We start from the raw sequence: 26761 nt of genomic DNA, 5'->3' as shown, positions 1-26761 counted from the left end.
ATGGACTGGATTCTCACTATTTTTTTAGATCCACTATGGACTGGACTCTCACTATTATGTTAGATCCACTATGGACTGGATTCTCACTATTTTGTTAGATCCACTATGGACTGGACTCTCACTATTATGTTAGATCCACTATGGACTGGATTCTCACTATTATGTTGGATCCACTATGGACTGGACTGTCACAATACTATGTTAGATCCACTATGGACTGGACTCACACTATTATGTTAGATCCACTATGGACTGGACTCACACTATTATGTTAGATCCACTGTGGACTAGACTCTCACTATTATGTTAGATCCACTATGGACTGGACTCTCACTATTATGTTAGATCCACTATGGACTGGATTCTCAATATTATGTTAGATCCACTATGGACTGGACTGTCACAATACTATGTTAGATCCACTATGGACTGGACTCACACTATTATGTTAGATCCACTATGGACTGGACTCACACTATTATGTTAGATCCACTGTGGACTAGACTCTCACTATTATGTTAGATCCACTATGGACTGGACTCTCACTATTATGTTAGATCCACTATGGACTGGACTCTCACTATTATGTTAGATCCACTATGGACTAGACTCTCACTATTATGTTAGATCCACTATGGACTGGACTCTCACTATTATGTTAGATCCACTATGGACTGGACTCTCACTATTTTGTTAGATCCACGATGGACTTGACTTTCACTATTATGTTGAATCCACTATGGACTGGACTCTCACTATTATGTTAGATCCACTATGGACTGGACTCTCACTATTATGTTAGATCCACTATGGACTGGACTCTCACTATTATGTTAGATCCACTATGGACTGGACTCTCACACTATTATGTTAGATCCACTATGGACTGGACTCACACTATTATGTTAGATCCACTTTGGACTGCACTCTCACTATAATGTTAGATCCACTATGGACTGGACTCTCACTATTATGTTAGATCCACTATGGACTGGACTCTCACTATTATGTTAGATCCACTATGGACTGGACTCTCACTATAATGTTAGATCCACTATGGACTGGACTCACACTATTATGTTAGATCCACTATGGACTGGACTCTCACACTATTATGTTAGATCCACTATGGACTGGACTCTCACTATTATGTTAGATCCACTATGGACTGGACTCTCACTATTATGTTGGATCCACTATGGACTGGACTCTCACTATTATGTTAGATCCACTATGGACTGGACTCTCACTATAATGTTAGATCCACTATGGACTGGACTCTTTTACAATATTATGCTAGATCCACTCGACGTCCATTGCACCGGTCCCACATCTGCGGTCCCCTCCAAGGTTTCTCATTGTCATCCCATTGGGTTGTGAGTTTTTCCTTGCCCTGATGTGGGATCTGAGCCGAGGATGTCGTTGTGGCTTGTGCAGCCCTTTGAGACACTGGTGATTTAGGGCTATATAAGTCAACATTGATGACTGATCGACTTATTAACAAAGGGAGAACCTTGTTGGCGTTCATGCACTGTAAAAATGTGTTGGTTCTCTCCTACTTCTTACCTGCATGTCTCTCTGCTCAGTCTCACCTGCATGTCTCTCTGCTCCGCCTCTTTGTGCCGCACAGATGCTGTTTACAGAGGAGAGAAGCTAATCAACCTGAAACAGATAGCAGACGAGGCGCTGGAGAAGTGCAGGGGAAAGTACGCTCTCTCTCTCTCTCTCTCTCCCCAACACACACACACACACACACACACTGAATCCGGACACGCTTACACCTGGTGGAGGTAATGGCCTCTGAGTCACCACATCCACATTGTTATCAAGGACATTGCGGAAACATGGTTCTGGTTGCCGGGTGACACAGATGCACTAATTCCGGAGACAAGAGCTGCGTAGAACAGGAAAGAAGTTTGTGAGAGATGCTCAAAAAAACACTCGCAAGCCAAGTTCACATCACTCCTCGAAGCCTTAAGAGCTGTGCTGAACAGTGAGTTTGGATGTGTTGTCGCAGGGCAAAAACTGAAATCTAAGTAAGATTAAATATATCAAATAAGAAGATATTTGCTTATTTTCTGTCTAAGATCATTTTTGTTGGGGTCTTGGGGAAGTGGGGGTGACCCCAGGATGCAGAGACGGTAGACAGGCTGGGATTAGAAAAAATGAAAAAAATTAATTAGACAAAAAGGGATGACTTAAGGGCGATGGGGCAGAAACGCACACCATGTAAAATGGACAAAAAGGTTCCACGGAGGTCGGCAGGTGGAAGGGCCAGGGCACACTGAGCAAGGCAAGAGTCCAACACAAGTAATCCTTTTACCTCAGGGGGACTAAGAAATAAACATACAAGAGGTGAGGAAATTTAGGACAAAGTAACAAAAACGTACCGGGACTGGTGAAGCAGGTGCATGCAAGAAATGAGTTCCGGAAACAATAACCGGCGAGGCCAAGCTGTCAGTGACGAGCCTAAATAATTGAGAGCAGGTGTGCCACAAGGTCCGCCCCTCGCCGAGGATGAAACACTGATAACACAGGTGCAGAGAAGGAGAAGGCAGGATAAAACAAAACACAATTTTTCTCACTAAGCAGATTTTATGTCAGTGTTTTACTTGTTTTAAGGTTTTTTTGTCAAAGTTTGTTGGTGACAAACCCCAAGATGCAGAGGAGGCAGGCATTGAGTGAGAAAACATGATGTAATCTTTAACACGAAAACAAAACCAAACAAAGGGTACAACAAAAAGTGCGCACGAGGCGGATAACAAACCTGGCTATGGACAAAAACTTGGAAGCAGGGAACAAAAGACAGTAGGCTACAAACCGCTAGCAAATATAGCTTACCACAACGCTGCATTGACACGACACGACAGGAGCGACAATACATGACAGGTAGCAATGACAATAATCCAGAACCAACTGGATGGGAAGGCAGGTTCAAATAGCATTTGGCTGATTGACACCAGGTGTGGCCAGGTGCCAATCAGCCACAGCTGAGGGGACACAGCATTCAAGGATGAAACACAGGAAACAGACAAAATAAGAGCGCTGACAGGAAACAAAGACACATGCAGAGGAAAAACTAAAACACAACCAAACTGTCAGGGACGAACCTGGCAGTTTTGCTCCTAAATTATCTCAGTACGATTTTACAGCTCGTTGCTGCGATTTTATGACGTATATCAGGGGTCTCAGACATGTGGCCTATGGGGCGATTGCGGCCCGCGAGACGTTAATTTGCGCCCCCCCACCTTAATATGAAAGTTTAATGTTAGCGCGGCCTGAAAGTTTTATATGAATGGCGCTTGACATCGTTGTGCGTGGAGCTGAAGGAATCTACCAATCACGGTGTGGTATGTGGCTCTCGAGGGCCGGACATTGACGTCACTTGCGTGATGCAAGATTTTTGTTATTTGGGTCCAAAATGGCTCTTTGAACATTCTGGGTTGCCTACCCCTGCATTAGTGGAAAAGCGGCAAATGAGTGAAAGCGAAAGAAATGTTGCCATGGAGACGAGGGTTGTCTTACGTGTTTGGCTGCAGTCACACCGCAACACCTGTCTGTCAGTAACAACTGTAGGAGCCTAAATACTGTTTAAGTTCATTTACATTTTATGGAAGGTGCTTTATGTTTATTCAGCTAAAAGGGGACTATTTACTTTATTTGCATGATAAGAAAATGTATATATTGAATGCTTAGAGTAATTAGATAAAGCTCACTTTAATTGTAATTATTACATGTGTCAAAATGATTTGATGACGTAACTGTTTTAAGTGCATATATGGCGGAAGGATCTGTGTGGTGAGGAGGTTTTTGGACGAAAGGTGTCATGGGTAATGGCTGTCAGGTGCGGTGGAATCGAGCCACACAGTTTTTTTTTAACTCACTCATACTTATTCTCATTCATACTTTTTCTAACTAGTTCTGCAACAAACTCTCTTTATTTTGTCATTCATTTGTTCCCACATCGTTTTATGTTTTGAATTATTAATATCACAAGTAAACCATACAAACCAAGAAGAACGTCTGGAGTTTTGTTTTGTTGTTGCCGCAGCAAGCGGAGTGAATGTGATAGTAGAGGAGCGTCACGCTTAAGGCTACTTTAGGAATCTACAATAACACTCCCTGACAACCTGGACTAATTCAAACCGTTATTTTTGTTATTGTTCAATTTGCATTGCCTCACACATTAAACGATACATATATTTCTATATGACGACAGATAACACTCCGGGAGCCGTTACTTTTTTGCGCTCGGTATCCAGGTACTTTCCCGGCTATTATTCGCCGACCGCCGTGTTGCTGTAGGGAGGAAAAGCGGAACGACACATTGCGGAAATAACATTATTCTCCATGCGTCGGCTATATACAAATATATTCCACAACCCCAAACATGTCTTTTTCAAAGCCTGCAGTGAAGAGAAAGGTTAGTGATGAGCAAAGATAATTCCAGGAAAAGTGGGAGATGCAATATTTTTCTGTTGAGCACAGGTGCACCCCGACTTGTCTTATTTGCACACAAGGAATACAATTTGAAGCGTCATTATACAACTAAACATGCTGAGGAGTGTGCAACATTTTATTTTAAGAAATCATTTCTTGCGGCCCAGCCTCACCCAGACTCTGCATCCAGTGGCCCCCCAGGTAAATTGGGTTAGAGACCCCTGATCAGAGGTGGGTAGAGTAGCCAGAAATTGTACTCAAGTAAGAGTACTGTTACTTTAGAGATGTATTACTCAAGTAAAAGTAAGGAGTAGTCACCCAAATATTTACTTGAGTGAAAGTAAAAAGTATGTTGTGAATATACTACTCAAGTACTGAGTAACTGATGAGTAACCTGTTCGTTTAATGATTACGACAACAAATAATGCACAAAAACATAAAAATAGCAATGAGCAAATTCAGAGCCAGGAATATCTCTTAAGCAACTAAAACAATATTATATATTGAATAATACTACATTAAAATAAAAAAAAATAAGGCAAATTGAGCCACAGTAACTTAACAACACCATAGGCTCAGTAGGCATTTATTGATTGATTGAAACTTTTATTAGTAGATTGCACAGTACAGTACATATTCCGTACAATTGACCACTAAATGGTAACACCCCAATAAGTTTTTCAACGTTAATCAATTACTTAATAAATGACCAAGTCGAGGTGATCTACCTCATATATACATACACATACATATCATATATATATATATATTAATATTTATTTTGCCGTTTTTGTTGACATGTTAAAGATGTTTTAATAAATACACATGCATGTTTAACATATAGATTCCTATCTTTCATGAAGACAAGAATATAAGTTGTTGTATTACCTGATTCTGATGACTTGCATTGATTGGAATCAGACAGTATAGTGCTGATAATGTCCCGGTTTTCAAATGGAGGAGAAAAAAAGTTCCTCCTTCCTGTCTAATACATCATGAAAGTCGTTGGTTTTTGGCATCTTATTTGTCCAGCTTCCATATTTGTTTTTATACACTTTACAAGAAATACATTGGCGGCAAACTCCGTAGCTTGCTAGCTTGTTAGCGCTGGCTTCCGGAGACTCTTATTTTGTTAGCGCAGGCGCGATGGAGCGGCGCTTTTATTGTGAAGACAGGAAGTGTGCGATCAGTCTTTAGGCTTTTGACGGGAAGTACGGTTGAAATAAAAAGTGTCTTTTTTCCTTTACACTTTTGATTGATTGATTGAAACTTTTATTAGTAGATTGCACAGTACAGTACATATTCCGTACAGTTGACCACTAAATGGTAACACCCCAATAAGTTTGTCAACATGTCGGGTTTTACGTGTGATGGTCACGTGACCACCTGGCTCTGTTTGATTGGTCCAACGTCACCAGTGACTGCATGTGATTGGTGAAACGCACGCATGCGTAGATCCTACTTTGAATGCGTGTCTGACAAAATCAAAACAAACAAAGCGTGCATTAACTGATAGATTAAAAAAAAAAAGTAGCAAGTAGCGACCTGATTGCAGATAAATGGAGCGGAGTAAAAGTAGCGTTTCTTCTCTATAAATATACTCAAGTAAAAGTAAAAGTATGTTGCATAAAAATTAGTACAATTTATCCCAAATGTTCCTCAAGTAAATGTAACGGAGTAAATGTAGTGCGTTACTACCCACCTCTGTGAATATGTACTGTACTGTGCAATCTACTAATAAAAGTCTCAATCAATCAAAATATGCACTGCATTTCAGTGACAAATGTTTAAGTTTTAAATTGTTAATCCTTTAAAAATGTAAATTTTTGGACCCATACTTCAATCAAGAAATGTAAAAGGCATCCAATACATATTTTATGTTTGTAGCCTTTTGGCACAGCTTTGCAACTGTTGATATTCTAGTTTCTAGCATGTTTTACTCAATATAAGTCATAAAATCTCAGCCACAAGCCGTAATATCTTACTGAGATCATTTAGGACCAAAACACTTAAAACAAGTAAAACACTAACATAAAATCTGCTTGGTGAAAATAATTATCATATCCGACAGAAAATAATCAAATATCACCCTTATTTGAGATATTTAATCTTACTTAGATTTCAGTTTTTGCAGTGTGGTATTGTGGTGTAGTTATAAATATAATTTATATGATTGTAAATACATTACAATGCTATTCAAGTAAAATGAGGAACTGAAACAATCGGTGTCATTTAATTAATTTTATGAGTTGGCATTAAAAATTGAGGAGACTTTGATAATGTTTGTGGAACTATTACTGTATTGCAAAGCCCTAGAGAGATAGATAGATAGTACTTTATTGATTCCTTCAGGAGACCAATAAAGTACTATCTATCATATAGATCAGGCCTGGGCAATTATTTTGACTCGGGGGTCAAATTTAGAAAAAAAAATGTGTCAGGGGGCCGCTTTATATCTATTTTTAGGAACACTAATACAAAACCTCCCAATAATGTCTGATTGAATGCTAAAAACTTTATGACAGACCGCCTTAAAAGACGTAATGGAATTTTTCATTTTTCTACGAATGATAAAACACTGAAAATTGACAAAATATGAATGTCACACCCCTTTTCATCGACATATATTACAATCAAGTGAAACGCAAAAAAAATGCAACAAACAGTGAAATATGAATGCGAAGGGTACAAAACAAACCCACCTACAATCTGATATATCTGATATTTGCTGAATTTCCCCCAAGGATCAATAGAGTACTTTCTTGCATAAATGTTGCATAAAAACTACTCTTAAAAGTACAATTTATCCCTAAAGTTACTCAAGTAGATGTAACGGAGTAAATGTAGCGCGTTACTACCCACCTCTGCCCCTGACCTATATTGAGTAAAACACGCTTGAAAAAAATCATGATGCCGAGCGCATATCATTATGTTAAAATAATGGCACCAGCATTTATTTAATTTAAGAATTTTTTTCAACATATTGAGCAAAAAGGCCTCATTTTTTTTCTACCAAGAAAAGTGCACTTGTTATTAGTGAGAATGTACTTATTTTAAGGTATTTTCAGGTTCATTGAAGTTAGCTAATATTACTTGTTTTGGAAAGTTTTGACAAGTCAAATGTTGTTGTTCTATAACAGGGGTCGGGAACCTATGGCTCTAGAGCCAGATGTGGCTCTCTATTTTTTGAACACTGATAAATCTGAGCTGACATTGCTTAACACGATAATTAATGAATAATTCCACTTGTAATCACAGTGTTAAAAATAACGTTCAAAATATTTAAACGTTCATTTTTAATCCATCCATTCATTTTCTACTGCACCTGTTGAAGAAGTTGCATAATGGTAAGAAGTTATTTATTTATTATTGGTTAGTGTGGGGCATGCAATCCTGGGGGCTCTGTAGACCACCAAGCACCGACATGAGAGCCTGTTTCAGGGTTTAAATGTTGTTTTATTTTCAAATAAGACTCTCAGTTGCTTTCCAGCAATTGTCTTTTTCTCATTCCTTCTTGCTCGCGCTCTGGCTCCAGCCCCAACCCCGTCCCTCTTCCTGGCTGCTGCTTATAACAGAGCGACAGGTGATTGGATAACAAGGCCCAGGTGGGCCGTCTACGGTCCTGGCAACACCCCGCTTCGCTGCAGGCCCGCATGCCACGCCCCCTCCACAGTTAGCTTCACAATAACAATGGTATTACAAAAACTAGGAGACCTGTTATGCTTTACAAATGTTGGTCTTACTTAAAAATGCACGCGTTTAGTTGTGTTCAGTGTTGACAAAAATATTATATGGCTCTTACGGAAATACATTTTGGATTCTTGGCTCTCTCAGCCAAAAAGGTTCCCGACCCCTGTTCTATTGGGAGATCATTTTGCTTAGTTCAAGTAAAATACACTTCTTTTTTTTTTCTATCTATTTTTTGAACACTGACTTTTTGCAGTGCATGACCACTGTTTTATCCCTACCCAATATGGAAGAGCTCTCAAAGACAGTAAGGCTGAATTGTCATTAAAAGAGTCAGAGATGTTTTCATTTACTGTGCATTTCTTTCTTACAGAACGTCGTCTAGTGTCACTAAATGTTTGGTAGTCAAGCACCATGCACGGAGGACCAAGGGAGGAGCAGCATGCAGCAAACTGCAGGTATGCAAAGAAGTAAAGGGATGATTCTCCATTCCAATTGATTAACAACTTAAACAAGTTGAAAAACTTATTGGGGTGTTACCATTTAGTGGTCAATTGTACGGAATATGTACTGTACTGTGCAATCTACTAATAAAAGTATCAATCAATCATGAATCTATGAAAACTAAAACTTGCACTAAGGCAAAACTATGGACAACAAAAACTAAAAAACTTACCGTGACTGAGAAAGAGCATGGGTCATCGGTATGGATAACATGGGTGTGTAGGAGGTGATATCGCCAGCTGACTGCCTGGCAACTACAGGCTTAAATAGTGCTGTGGTGCTTGAAAACAGGTGCGTGAGTTGAAATGAATCAGGTGCGTGCGTCGTGAGGACAGGTGAACTGATTATTAGGCATGGAAACAAAACAATGGAGTGAAAAAACAGGAACTAATGGAGTCTTGAAGTAATCCAACACAACTAAGCAAAACATGATCACAAAGACATTACACCAATGAGACGAAATATAAGAGCTCTGCCTTTACAAAAACACACACTTCCCGCCTGTGTGTGTGACAAGGAATACAAAAATGTAATTGTGTGTCCGTGGGCATCTTTCATGCAAGTACAATTTTTATCTTGTCGACACTGAAACACAGCTGTGGCAAATATTAGCTGATCAACCAATCAGTGGGGGGAAAAAGGATAACATCGGCCCCTGTTACAATCCCACGATCGGAACATCTCTATCTCAAATAGCTATCCTGAAATATTGAATAACATAATGTGATGATGTGATAATAGACTGTATTTATGTTATTCACATGTGAATAATGCTGTATAATAGACTGTATTTATGTTATTCACATGTGAATAATGCTGTATAATAGACTGTATTTATGTTATTCACATGTGAATAATGCTGTATAATAGACTGTATTTATGTTATTCACATGTGAATAATGCTGTATAATAGACTGTATTTATGTTATTCATATGTGAATAATGCTGTATAATAGACTGTATTTATATTATTCACATGTGAATAATGCTGTATAATAGACTGTATTTATGTTATTCACATATGAATAATGCTGTATAATAGACTGTATTTATGTTATTCACATGTGAATAATGCTGTATAATAGACTGTATTTATGTTATTCACATATGAATAATGCTGTATAATACACTGTTTGTATTATTCACATGTAAATAATGCTGTATAATAGACTGTATTTGTATTATTCAAACATAAATAATGCTGTATCATAGACTGTATTAATATCATTCACATGTGAATAATGCTGTATAATAGACTGTATTTATATTATTTACATGTAAATAATGCTGTATAATAGACTGTATTTATGTTATTCACATGTGAATAATGCTGTATAAGACTGTATTTATTTTATTCACATGTGAATAATGCTGTATAAGACTGTATTTATATTATTCACATGTGAATAATGCTGTATAAGACTGTATTTATATTATTCACATGTGAATAATGCTGTATAATAAACTCTATTTATATCATTCACACATGAATAATGCTGTACAATAGACTGTATTTATATTATTCACATGTGAATAATGCTGTATAAGACTGTATTTATATTATTCACATGTGAATAATGCTGTTTAATAGACTGTATTTATATTATTCACATGTGAATAATGCTGTATAATAGACTGTATTTATGTTATTCACATATGAATAATGCTGTATAATACACTGTTTGTATTATTCACATGTAAATAATGCTGTATAATAGACTGTATTTGTATTATTCAAACATAAATAATGCTGTATCATAGACTGTATTAATATCATTCACATGTGAATAATGCTGTATAATAGACTGTATTTATGTTATTCACATGTGAATAATGCAGTATAAGACTGTATTTATATTATTCACATGTGAATAATGCTGTATAATAAACTCTATTTATATCATTCACACATGAATAATGCTGTACAATAGACTGTATTTATATTATTCACATGTGAATAATGCTGTTTAATAGACTGTATTTATATTATTCACATATAAAAATACCTTAATGTTTTATTGTCTATTGTGAGTGAACTGTGGTGCTGATCAATAAAGTACTTTCTATTCTATTCAGACACCCTGGAACATGGATCGCGACGTATGGTGGGACGAGGCGATAAGAGGCTCGCCCGAGGACTGTGAACCCGAGTGGATGGACGCAGAGGACCCGCTGTTCATCCTCTACACCAGCGGCTCCACGGGAAAACCCAAGGTGGCAGCCCTCATGTTTTTATGTGCGGGTACATCATGCAGACCTCGCACCCTTATTTGCTGTGTGCGGCATAGGGCGTCCTCCACACGGGGGCCGGGTACCTGCTCTACACCTCGCTGACCTTCAAGTACGTCTTTGACCACCGCCGTGACGACGTGTACTGGTGCACCGCGGACATCGGCTGGATCACCGGCCACTCGTACATCACTTACGGCCCCCTGGCTAACGGTGCCACTAGCGTCCTCGTGAGTGGACGCCACAAAAAAAAGAAGGCTTGTGTTCTGATGTGTACGTTTTGTTTTTTTTAACGCTGAGCTGCGCCTCGCAGTTCGAGGGGATCCCGGTGTATCCTCACGTGGGCCGCTACTGGGAGATCATTGAGAAGTACCAAGTCAGCAAGTTCTACACGGCCCCCACCGCCATACGCCTGCTCATGAAGTTTGGCCGTGAGCCGCTGCAGAAGTAAGTTGTGTCAGAACTAGACTATGACTTGGATTGTTTCTTCGACGCAAAGGAAAATTGGCACGAGCCAGGCGAGAATGCAAGTACATTTTTTATTTATTAAACTCTATAACTAACAAAAGGGGAAACAAATGCCGCGCACAATGGCGGAGAACAAACTTGACTGATGACAAAACAAAGGACTAGCACAAAGGCTACAAACTATAAACATGAAACAAACACTTGCACTGTGGCATGAATAACAAAAACTTACGTGGTATGGACAGCATAATAAACAGAGTAGCATGGCATGACGATAGATAAGGAATATGGGAAGTTGCCAGGCCGACTACCTGGTAACTGGGCTTAAATAATAGCTATGATAATTAACAACGGGTGTGAGAGCTGAGGACAGGGGCGTGACTTGCGTGCAAGGTGACAATCAATGAGTAGCTATGGTGATAAAACAAACAAGGAAGTGCAAATATAGGAAACGATTGTCTAAAAAACAAAAATGCCAAAAACGAAACACGATCTCATGAGCGTGACAAGTTGGACTTTTCCAGACCTTTCTAGTCCATCCGTGTGTAGCAAGAACTTGTGTGGTTGTAGACGACCACCATGTATCCCAAGGACACCCACTTGATTTTCTCAATGAATGCCAGCACAATTTAAAACGGCTAATTCACTATTGTTTGTAGATTTACTAGTCTAGTCCATGTCAAGCGTCACCAAGTTACACCGTTAACCACACTTTACTGTTGGATAAACTCAGAGCAATCGGTTGTGATAAAACCTCATCGAGCTGGATGCTGTCAGAGTTAGTTGGTGACGAACCCCAGGATGCAGAGACGGAGGCAGGCATTGAACAGGAAAACATGGTTTAATTGAAATATTAGAACAAGAACAAACCAAAGGGGTAGAACCAAAAGAGCGCATGAGCCGCATGACAAATTAAGGGAACTAGCAAATAAAAGGAGCTTAACATGGCAGCTAGCAAAAACAAAAAGGGTCTAGTGTGGAAGCTAGCGGATAGCGAGCAGGAAAACAGAAGTCGTAACGTGTAGTACAAAACAAACTGGAAGCAGGGAAGAAAAAACATCGACAAGAAAATAATCCAGCCCTTGACTGGAGGACAAAACAGGTTCAAATAGGAGCGGGCTGATTGACACCAGGTGTGGCCAGGTGCCAATCAGCCGCAGTTGAGGGGAAACAGCGCTGACAGGAAACAAAGACATACACAGAGGAAAAACTAAAACAAAACCAAACTGTCAGGGGCGAACCTGACTGATACAATCTTACTAATATACGTAAACGACATGTCATCAGCATGCGACTGTTCCTGTTTGCGGATGACTCGGCTCTGCTGGTATCCGGCAAGGACAAATCACAGGCGGAAAAAAAAATCCTCAGTGCCGAACTCTGTAGAACAGGGGTCTCAAACTCAATGTACCTGGGGGCCACTGGATGCAGGTTCTGGGTGAGGCTGGGCGGCAAGATAAGATTTTATTGTCAAAGTTAGTTGTTGACGAACCCCAAGATGCAGATGGAGGCAGGCATGAAGTGAGAAAACATGATTTAATAAAAATACTACATCAAGAACAAACCAAAGGAGTACAACAAAAAACGCGCACGTGGGCGGATAACAAACTAAGGGAGCTAGCAAAAATGAAAAGGGTCCAGCGTGGTAGCTAACGGGTAGCGAGCAGGAAAACAGAAGTCGTAACGTGTAGTACAAAACAAACTGGAAGCAGGGAACCAAAAACAGTAAGCTACAAACATCCAACGGGTATAGCTTACCGCTACGCTGCAAATACAAGACACGGCACGACACGACAGGAGCAACATCGACAAGAAAATAATCCAGCCCTCGACTGGAGGACAAAGGAAAGTCAGTGACTTCACTATTAAAGTGACATTGTTATCACCAGGAAAGAAGAGATCACCTACCTAGGTTCCATTCTAGAGGCTAATCTTTCCTGTGATAAAATGGCAACCAAGGTAATCAAAAAGGTCAACCAACGAACGAGATTTCTCTACAGAATCTCCTCTCTGGTCAACAAAAGCACCTTGAAGATTCTAGCGGGAACTCTCATTCAACCCTTTTTCGATTACGCTTGCACCTCCTGGTACCCCAGCACCTCCAAAACCCTCAAATCTAGACTCCAAACATCCCAGAACAAGCTAGTCAGGTTACTTTTAGACCTCCACCCCAGATCACACCTCACTCCAACCCACTTCTCCAAAGTGGTCTGGCTCAGGGTGGAGGACAGACTAAAACAACTTGCACTGAGCCTGGTCTATAAAATTCGCTACACCTCCTTGATACCGAAGTACATGTCAAACTACTTCCTTAACGTAAATGACCGCCATAACCACAACACCAGGGGGAGCTCCACAAACCACGTTAAACCCAGATTCCGATCCAACAAAGGTCTTAACTCATTCTCCTTCTATGCCACATCAATGTGGAATGCACTCCCAACAGGTATAAAAGAAAGTTAATCTCTACCTTCCTTCAAAACTGCACTAAAAGAACACCTCCAGGCAACTAAAACCCTAGACTAACACCCAATCTACTAATAAAAGTTTCAATCAATCAATCAATCAATCAATCAATCAATCAATCAATCAATCACCTACCTTCTGCACCAGGTTTGACCTCTCCAGCCTGAAGATTGTGGGTACCGTTGGTGAGCCCATCAACTCAGAGGCGTGGCACTGGTTCCACGAAGAGGTCGGTCAGGGAAGGTGTCCCGTGGTGGACACGTTCTGGCAGACAGAGACGGTAAAAAGACAGGTTGACGATCACTTAAGTCAGTGGTTCTCAACCTTTTTTCAGTTTTTTTTGGACGAACCCCAAGATGCAGAGATGGAGGCAGGCATGGATCGAGCAAACATGATTTTTATATAAATACTAAGACAAAACCAAACAAAGGGTTCAAAACTAAGGCGCCCACGTGGGCGGATAAAAAACAAAAGGCCTTTAGCATAGGAGCTAACAAGAAACAAAAAGGAACTTTAGCATGGAAGTTAGAGGATAACAAACAGAAAAACTGGAACTAGCTATGGCTAACAAAATAAGCTTACCGCTACGACGACCAGGACAAGATGTAGCACGACAGGTAATAGCTGAAATGATGCAAGACATGACAGGTAGCAAAGACACAAGAGTGACATGAGGCAACGACAACACAAATGACAATACAATGATCCAGCAACTGACACAAGACAAAGGAGGTACAAATAGGAGCCGGCTGATTGGCAACAGGTGTGGCCAGATGCCAATCGGCCGCAGCTGAAGGGGAACAAAGGAAGCTGACAAAATAAGAGCACCAGACAGGAACTAAGGACAGGAAATACTAAACACACTGAGGAGGAACACAGCCCTCAGGGAACAAGACAGGAAGCTGACAAATTAAGAGCACTTGACAGGAACTAAAAGACAGGAAATACTTAACACAGGAAACAGACAAATACAGAGGAAAAAACTAAAACATAGACAAACTGTACCCCCTGTGAACCTTTTTTTTTAATTCAAGTACCCCCTAATCAGAGCAAAGCATTTTTGGTAGAAAAATAGAGATAAAGAAGTAAAATACAGCACTATGTCATCAGTTTCTGATTTAATACATTGTAAAACAGTGCAAAATATTGCTCATTTGTAGTGGTCTTTCTTCAACTATTTGGAAAAAAAGATAAAATAACTAAAAAGTTGTTGAAAAAGTGATTCAATTATAAATAAAGATTTCTACACATAGAAGTAATCATCAACTTAAAGTGCCCTCTTTGGGGATTGTAATAGAGATCCATCTGGATTCATCAACTTAAACATTTCTTCACAAAACAAGAAATATTTAACATCAATATTTATGGAACATGTCCACAAAAAAATCCAGCTGTCAACACTGAATATTGCATTGTTGTATTTCTTTTCACACTTTATGAACTTACATTCATATTTTGTTGAAGTATTATTCAATAAATATATTTGTAAATGATTTTTGAATTGTTGCTATTTTTAGAATATTTTAAAAAATAATCTCACGTACCCCTTGGCATACCTTCAAGTACCCCCAGGGGTACACGTACCCCCATTTGAGAACCACTGAGGGTATAATTAAGTCACACTGGTGTTAGCCACTAGAGGGAGCACTTTTGTCTCAAGTTGCTTGCTTTTCTTTATTGTATAAAGCCGTGGTTTATAACTTTGTTGGAGACACCGAACCCTTCTTTGGCGAAAAATAAAATTTATTTTTTTTCAAATTCAAGACAAAGTAATGTTTTTTTACTGGTGCACAAAATGAGCCGTGCATCAACATCTCTTTGTTCAAAGAACAAAACCAACACAGTGCATGAACTCACAACAATTTACACACATGCTAATCGGTCTGACTTCTGTTGTTGTCGTATCCATAAACCAGATAGGGAAATAATTTTATTTACAAACCCTGTTTCCATAAGAGTTGGGAAGTTGTGTTAGATGTAAATATAAACAGAATTAAATGATTTGTAAATCCTTTTCAAGCCATATTCAGTTGAATATGCTACAAAGTCAACATATTTGATGTTCAAACTCATTAACTTCATTTTTTGTTGCAAATAATAATTAACTTAGAATTTCATGGCTGCAACAGGTGCCAAAGTAGTTGGGAAAGGGCATGTTCACCACTGTGTTACATCACCTTTTCTTTTAACAACACTCAATAAACGTTTGGGAACTGAGGAAACTAATTGTTGAAGCTTTGAAAGTGGAATTCTTTCCCATTCTTGTTTTATGTAGAGCTTCAGTCCTTCTCCGCTGTCGTATTTTACGCTTCATAATGCACCACACATTTTCCATGGGAGACAGGTCTGGACTGCAGGCGGGCCAGGAATGTACTTGCACTCTTTTACTACGAAACCACACCGTTGTAACACGTGGCTTGGCATTGTCTTGCTGAAATAAGCAGGGGCGTCCATGATAACGTTGCTTGGATGACAACATATGTTGTTCCAAAACCTGTATGGACCATTCAGCATTAATGGTGCCTTCACAGATGTGTAAGTTACCCATGCCTTGGGCACTAATGCACCCCCATACTATCACAGATGCTGGCTTTCGAACTTTGCGCCTATAACAATCCGGATGGTTATTTTCCTCTTTGTTCTGGAGGACACCACGTCCTCTGTTTCCAAATATAATCTGAAATGTGGACTCATCAGACCACAGAACACTTTTCCACTTTGCATCAGTCCATCTTAGATGATCTCGGGCCCAGCGAAGCCAGCTGCGTTTCTGGATGTTGTTGATAAATGGGTTCTGCTTTGCATAGTAGAGTTTTAACCTGTACTTACAGATGTAGCGACGAACTGTATTTAGTGACAGTGGTTTTCTGAAGTGTTCCTGAGCCCATGTGGTGATATCCTTTCGAGATTGATGTCGGTTTTTAATACAGTGCCGTCTGAAGGATCGAAGGTCACGGTCATTCAATGTTGGTTTCCGGCCATGCTGCTTACGTGGAGTGATTTCTCCAGATTCTCTGAACCTTTTGATGATATTATGGAGCGTTGATATTGGAATCCCTAAATTTCTTGCAATTGCACTTTGAGAAAGGTTGTTCTTAAACTGTTTGACGATTTGCTCACACAGTTGTGGACAAAGGGGTGTACCTCGCCCCATCCTTTCTTGTGAAAGACTGAGCATTTTTTGCGGAAGCTGTTTTTATACCCAATCATGGCACCCACCTGTTCCCAATTAGCCGGCACACCTGTGGGATGTTCCAAATAAGTGTTCGATGAGCATTCCTCAACTTTATCAGTATTTATTGCCACCTTTCCCAACTTCTTTGTCACGTGTCACTGGCATCAAATTCTAAAGTTAATGATTATTTGCAAAATAAAAAATGTTTATGAGTTTGAACATCAAATATGTTGTCTTTGTAGCATATTCAACTGAATATGGCTTGAAAAGGATTTGCAAATCATTGTATTCTGTTTATATTTACATCTAACACAATTTCCCAACTCATATGGAAACAGGGTTTGTACACCATTAGTCGGGTGTGTCTTGACCTCCGCGGTGAAGGCTCGGTCGAACCCCTGAGGTTGACTCACCGAACCCCTAGGGTTCGATGGAACCCAGGTTAAGAACCACTAATATAAAGAGTGTGGTTCTAAACCTGCTCCATGTGTTAAGTGCTTTGAAATACCTCTTTGATTGGAATTTAATTTTTATTTTGACTATCACTAATCTGCAAAAAATTCTCATATTATATGAACTCAATGACATTCATGTTGGGTTACTGTTTGTCTCCACAGGGAGGTCACGTTCTGACCCCTTTACCTGCCGCCACGCCCCTGAAACCCGGCTCGGCTGTAAGTGACCTCTTCAATTCCTAAAACTGCACTTTTTGTGGAGAAATTTGCTTATCATTCACGATCCCTATGTAACACAAGAACACATACAGCTCAGGCCAAAAGTTTAGACACACCATCTCCTCATTCAATGCCATCCATCCATCATCTTCCGCTTATCCGAGGTCGGGTCGCGGGGGCAGCAGCCTAAGCAGGGAAACCCAGACTTCCCTCTCTCCAGCCACTTCGTCTAGCTCTTCCCGGGGATCCCGAGGCGTTCCCAGGCCAGCCGGGAGACATAGTCTTCCCAACGTGTCCTGGGTCTTCCCCGTGGCCTCCTACCAGCTGGAGGTGCCCTAAACACCTCCCTAGGGAGGCGTTCGGGTGGCATCCTGACCAGATGCCCGAACCACCTCATCTGGCTCCTCTCCATGTGGAGGAGCAGCGGCTTTACTTTGAGTTCCTCCCGGATGGCAGAGCTTCTCACCCTATCTCTAAGGGAGAGACCGCTTGTACCCGTGATCTTATCCTTTCGGTCATGACCCAAAGCTCATGACCATAGGTGAGGATGGGAACGTAGATCGATCGGTAAATTGAGAGCTTTGCCTTCCGGCTCAGCTCCTTCTTCACCACAACGGATCGGTACAACGTCCGCATTACTGAAGACGCCGCACCGATCCGCCTGTCGATCTCACCATCCACTCTTCCCTCACTCGTGAACAAGACTCCTAGGTACTTGAACTCCTCCACTTGGGGCAGGGTTTCCTCCCCAACCCGGAGATGGCACTCCACCCTTTTCCGGGCGAGAACCATGGACTCGGACTTGGAGGTGCTGATTCTCATTCCGGTCGCTTCACACTCGGCTGCAAACCGATCCAGTGAGGGCTGAAGATCCTGGGCAGATGAAACCATCAGGACCACATCATCTGCAAAAAGCAGAGACCTAATCCCGTGGCCACCAAACCAGAACCCCTCAACGCCTTGACTGCTCCTAGAAATTCTGTCCATAAAAGTTATGAACAGAATGGGTGACAAAGGACAGCCTTGGCGGAGTCCAACCCTCACTGGAAACGTGTCCGACTTACTGCCAGCAATGCGGACCAAGCTCTGGCACTGATCATACAGGGAGCGGACCGCCACAATAAGACAGTCCGATACCCCATACTCTCTGAGCACTCCCCACAGGACTTCCCGAGGGACACGGTCCAATGCCTTCTCCAAGTCCACAAAGCACATGTAGACTGGTTGGGCAAACTCCCATGTACCCTCAAGAACCCTGCCCAGAGTATAGAGCTGGTCCACAGTTCCACCACCAGGACGAAAACCACACTGTTCCTCCTGAATCCGAGGTTGGACTATCCGGCGTAGCCTCCTCTCCAGTACACCTGAATAAACCTTACCGGGAAGGCTGAGTAGTGTGATCCCACGATGGTTGGAACACACCCTCCGGTCCCCCTTCTTAAAGAGAGGGACCACCACCCCGGTCTGCCAATCCAGAGGTACCGCCCCCGATGTCCTCATTCAATGCCTTTTCTTTATTTTCATGACTATTTACTGAATGGCTGATATCAACCCAACCCCTCCTCATCCCACCCCCCGGATTGTAAATAATTCAATGTATACACTCTTGATGATTAACTTGTGTGATGACTATATTATGCTGATAGTATATATTTGTACCATGAATTGATTAACGTGGACCCCGACTTAAACATGTTGAAAAACTTATTGGGGTGTTACCATTTAGTGGTCAATTGTACGGAATATGTACTGTACTGTGCAATCTACTAATAAAATCTTCAATCAATTAATTTAATCTAAGTATGTTTGGTTTTCCAGACGTTTCCCTTCTTTGGCGTCGAGCCCAGCATCCTCAACGAGCACGGCGAGGAACTGGAGGGTGAGGCCGAGGGCTACCTTGTAAGTCAGGGCTAGGGAACCTAGGGCTCTAGAGCCAGATGTGGCTCTTTTGATGACTGCATCTGGCTCTCGGATAAATCTTAGCTGACATTGCTTAACACCATAATTATGAATAATTTCGCTGGTAATCACAGTGTAAAAAATATTGTGCAAAATATAAAACATTCTCATGCATTTATACCCATCCATCCGTTTTCTACCGCACCTGTTCAAGAAGTCGCATTAATGGTAAGAAGTATTTTATGTCACGATGGGGGGGGGGTCGCAAGTTGCTGCAGGGTCGTTCCCCCAGGAAGGCAGATGGACTACTCGGGACATGGCATTTAGGTAAAAACATGATTTCATTTTAACCAAAAAAATATACAAACAAAAATCGCTCACAGTGGAGGCACAACTTGGGCTAAAGAACAAAGCTAATGCATAAACAGACTAAGTAGATATATCAAACAAAACTTACTTGGCATGGCATGAAGCACGGAACTATGGCAAGGCATGAAACAAGTCAGCACAGGGCGACTGACTGGCAAAGACGAGCTTAAATGCTGCCTCTGATTAGTGCTCGGGAAGCAGATGAGCGGGCGTTTTGTCCACCAGAGACAGGTGGACAAGATGAGTAACCAAGGAAACCAGACAAGGGAGTGGAAAAAAACAGGAACTTAAAGAGTCCAAAGGACAAACAGCACATGGCCGAACAAAAACATGATCAACAGACATGACATTTTATTTATTATTGGTTAGCTTCAGAATAACAGTGTTATTAAAAAGAATAAGAGACTTATTATACTCTAAAAATGTTGGTCTTACTTAAAAATGCACGCATTTAGTTGTATTCAGTGTTAAAAAATATGATATGGCTCTCACGGAAATACATTTTGAAATTTTTGGCTCCCTCAGTCAAAAATGTTCCCGACCCCTGCTGTAAGATTTGGTGACATGTCTGTTTAGTTATGTTCTGTTTTGTTTTTGACTCCGTTAGTTCCTATTTTTGCGCACTCTTGTTTGTTTTGTCACCATGACAACCAATTAGTTTTCACCTGTCACGTCACGCACTTGGTTCATTTGGATTAATGCACCTGTTAATCACCACAGCATTTAAGCCTGTAGTTGCCAGGCAGTCAGCCTGGCGACATCACATCCTCTACACACCCTTGCTCCATGCTGAGGATCCACGCTCTTTTCCCGTTCCCCGTAAGTTTTGTTATTCATGCCATAGTTTCAAGGTTTTTTTTATATCCATAGTTTATGTCGTACTAATAGTTTTGTTTCATGCCACGTTTTTGTACCTCCTTTATGAGCGCCTTTCGTTTGGTCCTTTTTTGAGTATTTATTAAAAGATGTCCTTACCTTCACGCCATGTCTGTTCCAATCGCTTTGCACCACGGGAAAAGAAACCACACCATAGTCCAAGTCATGACATATAGCACACAAAAATATTATATTAATACATTTGTTACGTCTATAAAATACTCTGTACAGCAGGGTTTTCAAGCTTGTTTTCATTGAGGGCTGCCCTCAGAGAGACACTTTAAATGGTAAATATGTATAATGTATGATACCCTCATGCGATCATTGCACTATTGCCTATGCATTTGTTGAATATGTTGTACAAAAATATGGCTAATGTGCTTTGAAATCATAAGTCAGTGCGAGAAACACATATTTAAAGGCCTACTGAAAGCCACTACTAGCGACCACACAGTCTGATAGTTTATATATCAATGATGAAATATTAACATTGCAACACATGCCAATACGGCCGCTTTAGTTTACTAAATTGCAATTTTAAATTTCGCGCGAAGTATCCTGTTGAAAACGTCGCAGTATGATGATGCGTATGACGTCACGGATTGTAGCGGACATTTTGATCCAGCACCGATCCAAACTATAAGTCGTCTGCTTTAATCGCATAATTACACAGTATTCTGGACATCTGTGTTGCTAAATCTTTTTGCAATTTGTTCAATTAATAATGGAGACGTCAAAGAAGAAAGATGTAGGTGGGAAGCGGTGTATTGCAGTATTGCAGCCGGTGTTTCCTTGTTTCCATTCCCGAAAGCTGACGGTGAAGCTTTACTACGGAACAGGGCGGTCAAGCGAACACGGTTCCCTACCACATGTCAACCGGCAGGTTTCGGTAAGAAAATGTTGGTGTTAAGTCGGCTCTTAATGTAGTTATGAGCGGAGAGCTTGCGTCGTGCCTCCTGCAGCTGCGGACTCTCTTGCCTCCCCCCACCGTCGGATACTTACACCGTGGAGGAAAGGGGAAAAAAAATAATCTCAGCCCGGCTGCCTTGCCTTGTCGAGAAACGTGGCTTTCCTCAGAGACACTGGCGGTCACCACACCCCTCGGACTTTCAGGTACGACCATATAATCTCACTAAAACACTGGTAACACAATAAGCAGATAAGGGATTTTCCAGAATTATCTTGTAAATGTGTCTAATAACATCTGAATCGCTCCCACTGCTCTCGTCTTTTTTTTTCTTTTTCTAGTCCTTCACTCTAACTTTCCTCATCCAGAAATCTTTCATCCTCGCTCAAATTAACGGGGAAATCGTCGCTTTCTCGGTCCGAATCGCTCTCGCTACTGGTGGCCATGATTGTTAACAATGTGAGGAGGTGAGGAGCCCCACAACCCGTGACGTCACGCGCACATCGTCTGCTACTTCCAGTACAGGCAAGGCTTTTTTATTAGCGACCAAAAGTTGCGAACTTTATCGTGGATGTTCTCTACTAAATCCTTTCAGCAAAAATATCACAAAATGATGAAGTATGACACATAGAATGGAGCTGCTATCCCCGTTTAAATAAGAACATCTCATTTCAGTAGGCCTTTGTAAAGGTGCCATACGTAGTAATGTGGCCAGAAATGGTACTGCAATCACGGTCAACAAAAATTCTGTAGTCCCCTCCATGATTGTGGTTGCCAGATACGCAGCCAAATCCGAATTCTACTCCAAATGCCAATCGACGAGTCCTACGCTGCAGGGTTCTCTTGTTTACGTTTTTTGCAAGTAATTATTTATGTAAGGAAGTCGTAATTATGCCACATTTCACTGATGTCGATCAGCCAAATGTGTTTGTAAAATTACGCAGCAATATTTTCATCGCCGTGCAGACAGATTGTTGGCATTATCCTGCTAAAATGTCTAGTTTGACCGCACAAACCACCATCAAAATGGTTATATATAATACATTATATATCGCATAGTCCTACTTTGATGGCAAGCCAAGGCCAACAGTAAATTTACCGCAATCAACCCGTATTAATAACGATCATTTTCCCATTGACTCTCTGTAAAGCATTGGCAGCAAAACAGGTGTACTGTCAGCACCTGTCACATCTGGCAGGTGCTGACAGGAGCAAAACAAATGTTATAAGTATGTATTGTTTTATGATGGATGAGATTCACTTTAAAATTTTAAATGTGTAAATTATTGCATTATTTTCTTTTACTTGAAAGAAGAAAAAAATATTGTACAGTGTATTCACTTTTTTTGGGGGGGGGGGGGCGGCATGGCTCGGTTGGTAGAGCGGCCATGCCAGCAACTTGAGGGTTGCAGGTTCGATTCCCGCTTCTGCCATCCGAGTCACTGCCGTTGTGTCCTTGGGCAAGACACTTTACCCACCTGCTCCCAGTGCCACCCACACTGCTTTAAATGGAACTTAGATATTGTGTTTCACTAGAGAAAAGCGCTATATAAATATAATTAACTTCACTGACTCATTTGGAGTTTGCTGTTTTTTCTCTGTGGAGTGTTTGAGTTCTTGTCTTGCGCTCCTATTTTTGTGTCTTTTTCTCCTTTTTTTTTTGTATTTTCCTGTAAAAGTTTCATGTCTTCCTTTCAGCGATATTTCCCGCATCACTGCTGTACAGGGACGGCGTGGCGCAGTGGGGAGAGTGGCCGTGCGCAACCCGAGCGTCCCTGGTTCAATTCCCACCTAGTACCAACCTCGTCACGTCCGTTGTGTCCTGAGCAAGACACTTCACCCTTGCTCCTGATGGGTGCTGGTTGGCGCCTTGCATGGCAGCTCCCTCCATCAGTGTGTGAATGTGTGTGTGAATGTAAATGTGGAAGTAGTGTCAAAGCGCTTTGAGTACCTTGAAGGTAGAAAAGCGCTATACAAGTACAACCCATTTATCATTTATTTATTTATTTATCTACTTTGTCTTAGCAATGAAGAATATTTCAGTTGTTTTTATACATACTTCTTTGTGGGACATTGTTGATTGTCATGTCATGTTGGGATGTACATTGTATTTGCTCCACACAGTAAGTCTTTGCTGTCGTCCAGCATTCTGTTTTATTTACTTTATAGCCAGTTCAGTTGTAGTTTGGTTCTGCATCGCCTTCCCTAAGCTTCAATGCCTTTTCTTAACAGCACATACCTTTTGTTTATTTTGAGTTTAAGCATCAGATACCTTTTTACCTGCACTCTGCCTCCCGCTGTTTCCAACATCTACAAAGCACTAGCTACCTGCTGATATGGAAGAGTATTACACGGTTACTTTGGCGAGCTCTAGACAGCACCGACACTCAACAACAACATCATTTGCAGACTATAATTACAGGTTTGCTAAAAATATTTTTAACCCAAATAGGTGAAATTAGATAATCTCCCACGGCACACCAGTGTCAAGCTTTGACATGGATTGTTTGTGCTTCCTCGATGCAAGGATGATGTGGGACCAGTCAGGCATGATATTTATTAAATAAACAAACAAACTACAAAAAGGCAAACCAAGGACTCGCTCTGCGGCGGATCAAAATCTCTACTATACTTAAAACAAAACAGCACAATGGCATGACTATGTACAAACAAAACAAAACTAGCACAATGGCATGGATACAAAAATGGTTTGAACAGCATGGGTAGGGTGCGTGCGAGTGTGAGGATCCCAGGACGAAGACAATTAAAAGAGTGACTTAAAAAGTTCTGATCATTAGTGAAAACAGGTGTGAGGCTGAGAACAGGGATGTGACAGGTGAAAACTAATGAGTCGGCATGGTAGCAAACAAAACCAGGAAGTGCAAAACGTGACTGAATGTTCTAAATCAAAAACATTACGTGACAAAACAAAACATGATCCGTATGTGTGACAACCAGACTATATCTCGCATCGCGGCACAGTGGTTGAAAAACACTGCTGTACAGCAGGGGTGCCCACACTTTTTCTGCAGGCGAGCTACTTTTCAATTGACCAACTCGAGGGGATCTACCTCATTTATATATATCATTTATATTTATTTATTTATGAAAGAGACATTTTTGTAAACAAGTTAAATGTGTTTAATGATAATACAAGCATGTGTAACACATATAGATGTCTTTATTTCACAAAGACAAGAATATAAGTTGGTGTATTACCTGATTCTGATGACTTGCATTGATTGGAATCAGACAGTAATGATGATAACGCCCACATTTTCAAATGGAGGACAAAAAAAAGTTGTCCTTTCTGTACAATACCACATGAAAGTGGTTGGTTTTTGGCATCTAATTCATCCAGCTTCCATACACTTTACAAGAAAAACATTGGCGGCAAATTCCGTAGCTTGCTTGATTGACATTCACGGCACCCGAGGGTCTTGTGAGATGACGCTGGCTGCTGCCAGTTCATTATTATGAAAAAATGACAGAGAGGAAGGCGAGAAACACTTTTTATTTCAACAGACTTTCGCGCCGTCCCTTCCGTCAAAACTCTAAAGGCCGACTGCACATTTCCTATCTTCACAATAAAAGCCCTGCTTCATGCTGCCTGCGCTAACAAAATAAGAGTCTCGGAAAGCTGGTGTGCACAAGTGATGTGCACGCCAGCTTTCTGAGGGATCGCTTGTGCACGCCAGTTTTCCGAGACTCTGTATTTAGTTAGCGCAGGCAGCATGAAGCAGGGCTTTTATTGTGAAGATAGGAAATGTGCAGTCGGCCTTTAGAGTTTTGACGGAAGGTACGGCGCGAGAGTCTGTTGAAATAATAAGTGTTTCTCGCCTTCCTCTCGGTCATATTTTCATAATAATGATCTTGCAGCAGCCAGCGTCATCTCACAAGACCCTCCGGTACCGTGAATGTCATTTAAGTGACGTCTTGGTGAAGATTGATGATCACTCATTTTTAGGTCTATTTTTTTTAAAAGCCTGGCTGGAGATGGACTGACACACCCCCCGCGGTCGACTGGTAGCTCGCCATCGACGTAATGGGCACCCCTGCTGTAAAGTATATAAAACTTATTTCCAGAAATTTCCAAGTGTGTCTTTCGAGTCGCTGCTTTAGCATTAGCCAATAGTGGTTGTACTTCATATCAATTCAGTAAAAAAAATGTGCACCTACGTTACAGGTTTTTAGGAGGCCCTGGCCTGGAATAATGCGCACATTGTACCGGAACCACGAGCGCTTCGAGAACACGTACTTTAAGAAATTCCCAGGGTTCTATGTGACTGGTGATGGTAGGCAGAGCTCACAGAGTTATGGAAAAGACTAACTGCAGTTCTAAAACTATTCTTTGTGTTCTCAGGCTGCAGACGAGATAAGGATGGATATTACTGGATCACAGGAAGGATTGATGACATGATGAACGTATCAGGTGCGCTTTTTTTCTACTTTCTACACCAGGGAAGTCAAACTCATTTTACAAACCCCGTTTCCATATGAGTTGGGAAATTGTGTTTGATGTAAATATAAACAGAATACAATGATTTGCAAATCCTTTTCAACCCATATTCAGTTGAATATGCTACAAAGACAACATATTTGATGTTTAAACTGATAAACTTTAACTTTAGAATTTGATGGCAGCAACACGTGACAAAGAAGTTGGGAAAGGTGGCAATGAATACTGGAATGCTCATCAAACACTTATTTGGAACATCCCACAGGTGTGCAGGCTAATTGGGAACAGGTGGGTGCCATGATTGGGTATAAAAACAGCTTCCCCAAAAAAGCTCAGTCTTTCACAAGAAAGGGGTGTACCTCGCCCCATCCTTTGTCCACAACTGTGTGAGCAAATAGTCAAACAGTTTAAGAACAACCTTTCTCAAAGTGCAATTGGAAGAAATTTAGGGATTTCAACATCTACGCTCCATAATATCATCAAAAGGTTCAGAGAATCTGGAGAAATCACTCCACGTAAGCGGCATGGCCGGAAACCAACATTGAATGACCGTGACCTTCGATCCCTCAGACGGCACTGTATCAAAAACCGACATCAATCTCTAAAGG

The 26761-nt window shown here is 41.0% G+C and overlaps 1 protein-coding gene and 1 long non-coding RNA gene across 2 annotated transcripts in view; one reads left to right on the top strand and one right to left on the bottom strand.

Annotated features, from left to right (window-relative positions):
* acss2l (acyl-CoA synthetase short chain family member 2 like) overlaps positions 1 to 26761 on the top strand; it is a 70903-nt gene that overhangs the window by 42408 nt on the left and 1734 nt on the right. The window contains exons 8-17 of the mRNA XM_061919682.1: positions 1631 to 1706; positions 8501 to 8585; positions 10708 to 10845; positions 10920 to 11090; positions 11174 to 11307; positions 13942 to 14074; positions 17587 to 17643; positions 19462 to 19542; positions 25881 to 25989; positions 26058 to 26126. Of these exons, the coding sequence (XP_061775666.1) occupies positions 1631 to 1706; positions 8501 to 8585; positions 10708 to 10845; positions 10920 to 11090; positions 11174 to 11307; positions 13942 to 14074; positions 17587 to 17643; positions 19462 to 19542; positions 25881 to 25989; positions 26058 to 26126 (1053 nt within the window). The remainder of the gene's footprint in view (positions 1 to 1630; positions 1707 to 8500; positions 8586 to 10707; positions 10846 to 10919; positions 11091 to 11173; positions 11308 to 13941; positions 14075 to 17586; positions 17644 to 19461; positions 19543 to 25880; positions 25990 to 26057; positions 26127 to 26761) is intronic.
* LOC133568007 (uncharacterized) lies at positions 1173 to 5930 on the bottom strand. Its single transcript, XR_009809522.1, has 3 exons — positions 5329 to 5930; positions 1780 to 1894; positions 1173 to 1633 (listed from the first exon to the last, which is right to left on the bottom strand). It is a non-coding gene; the product is annotated as an uncharacterized LOC133568007 (long non-coding RNA).

Source organism: Nerophis ophidion, linkage group LG14 (genome assembly GCF_033978795.1).
Source record: "Nerophis ophidion isolate RoL-2023_Sa linkage group LG14, RoL_Noph_v1.0, whole genome shotgun sequence".
Taxonomy (NCBI): domain Eukaryota; kingdom Metazoa; phylum Chordata; class Actinopteri; order Syngnathiformes; family Syngnathidae; genus Nerophis; species Nerophis ophidion.
Note: the sequence above shows the minus strand (reverse complement) of the source record. Positions and strands in the feature narration are given on the sequence as shown.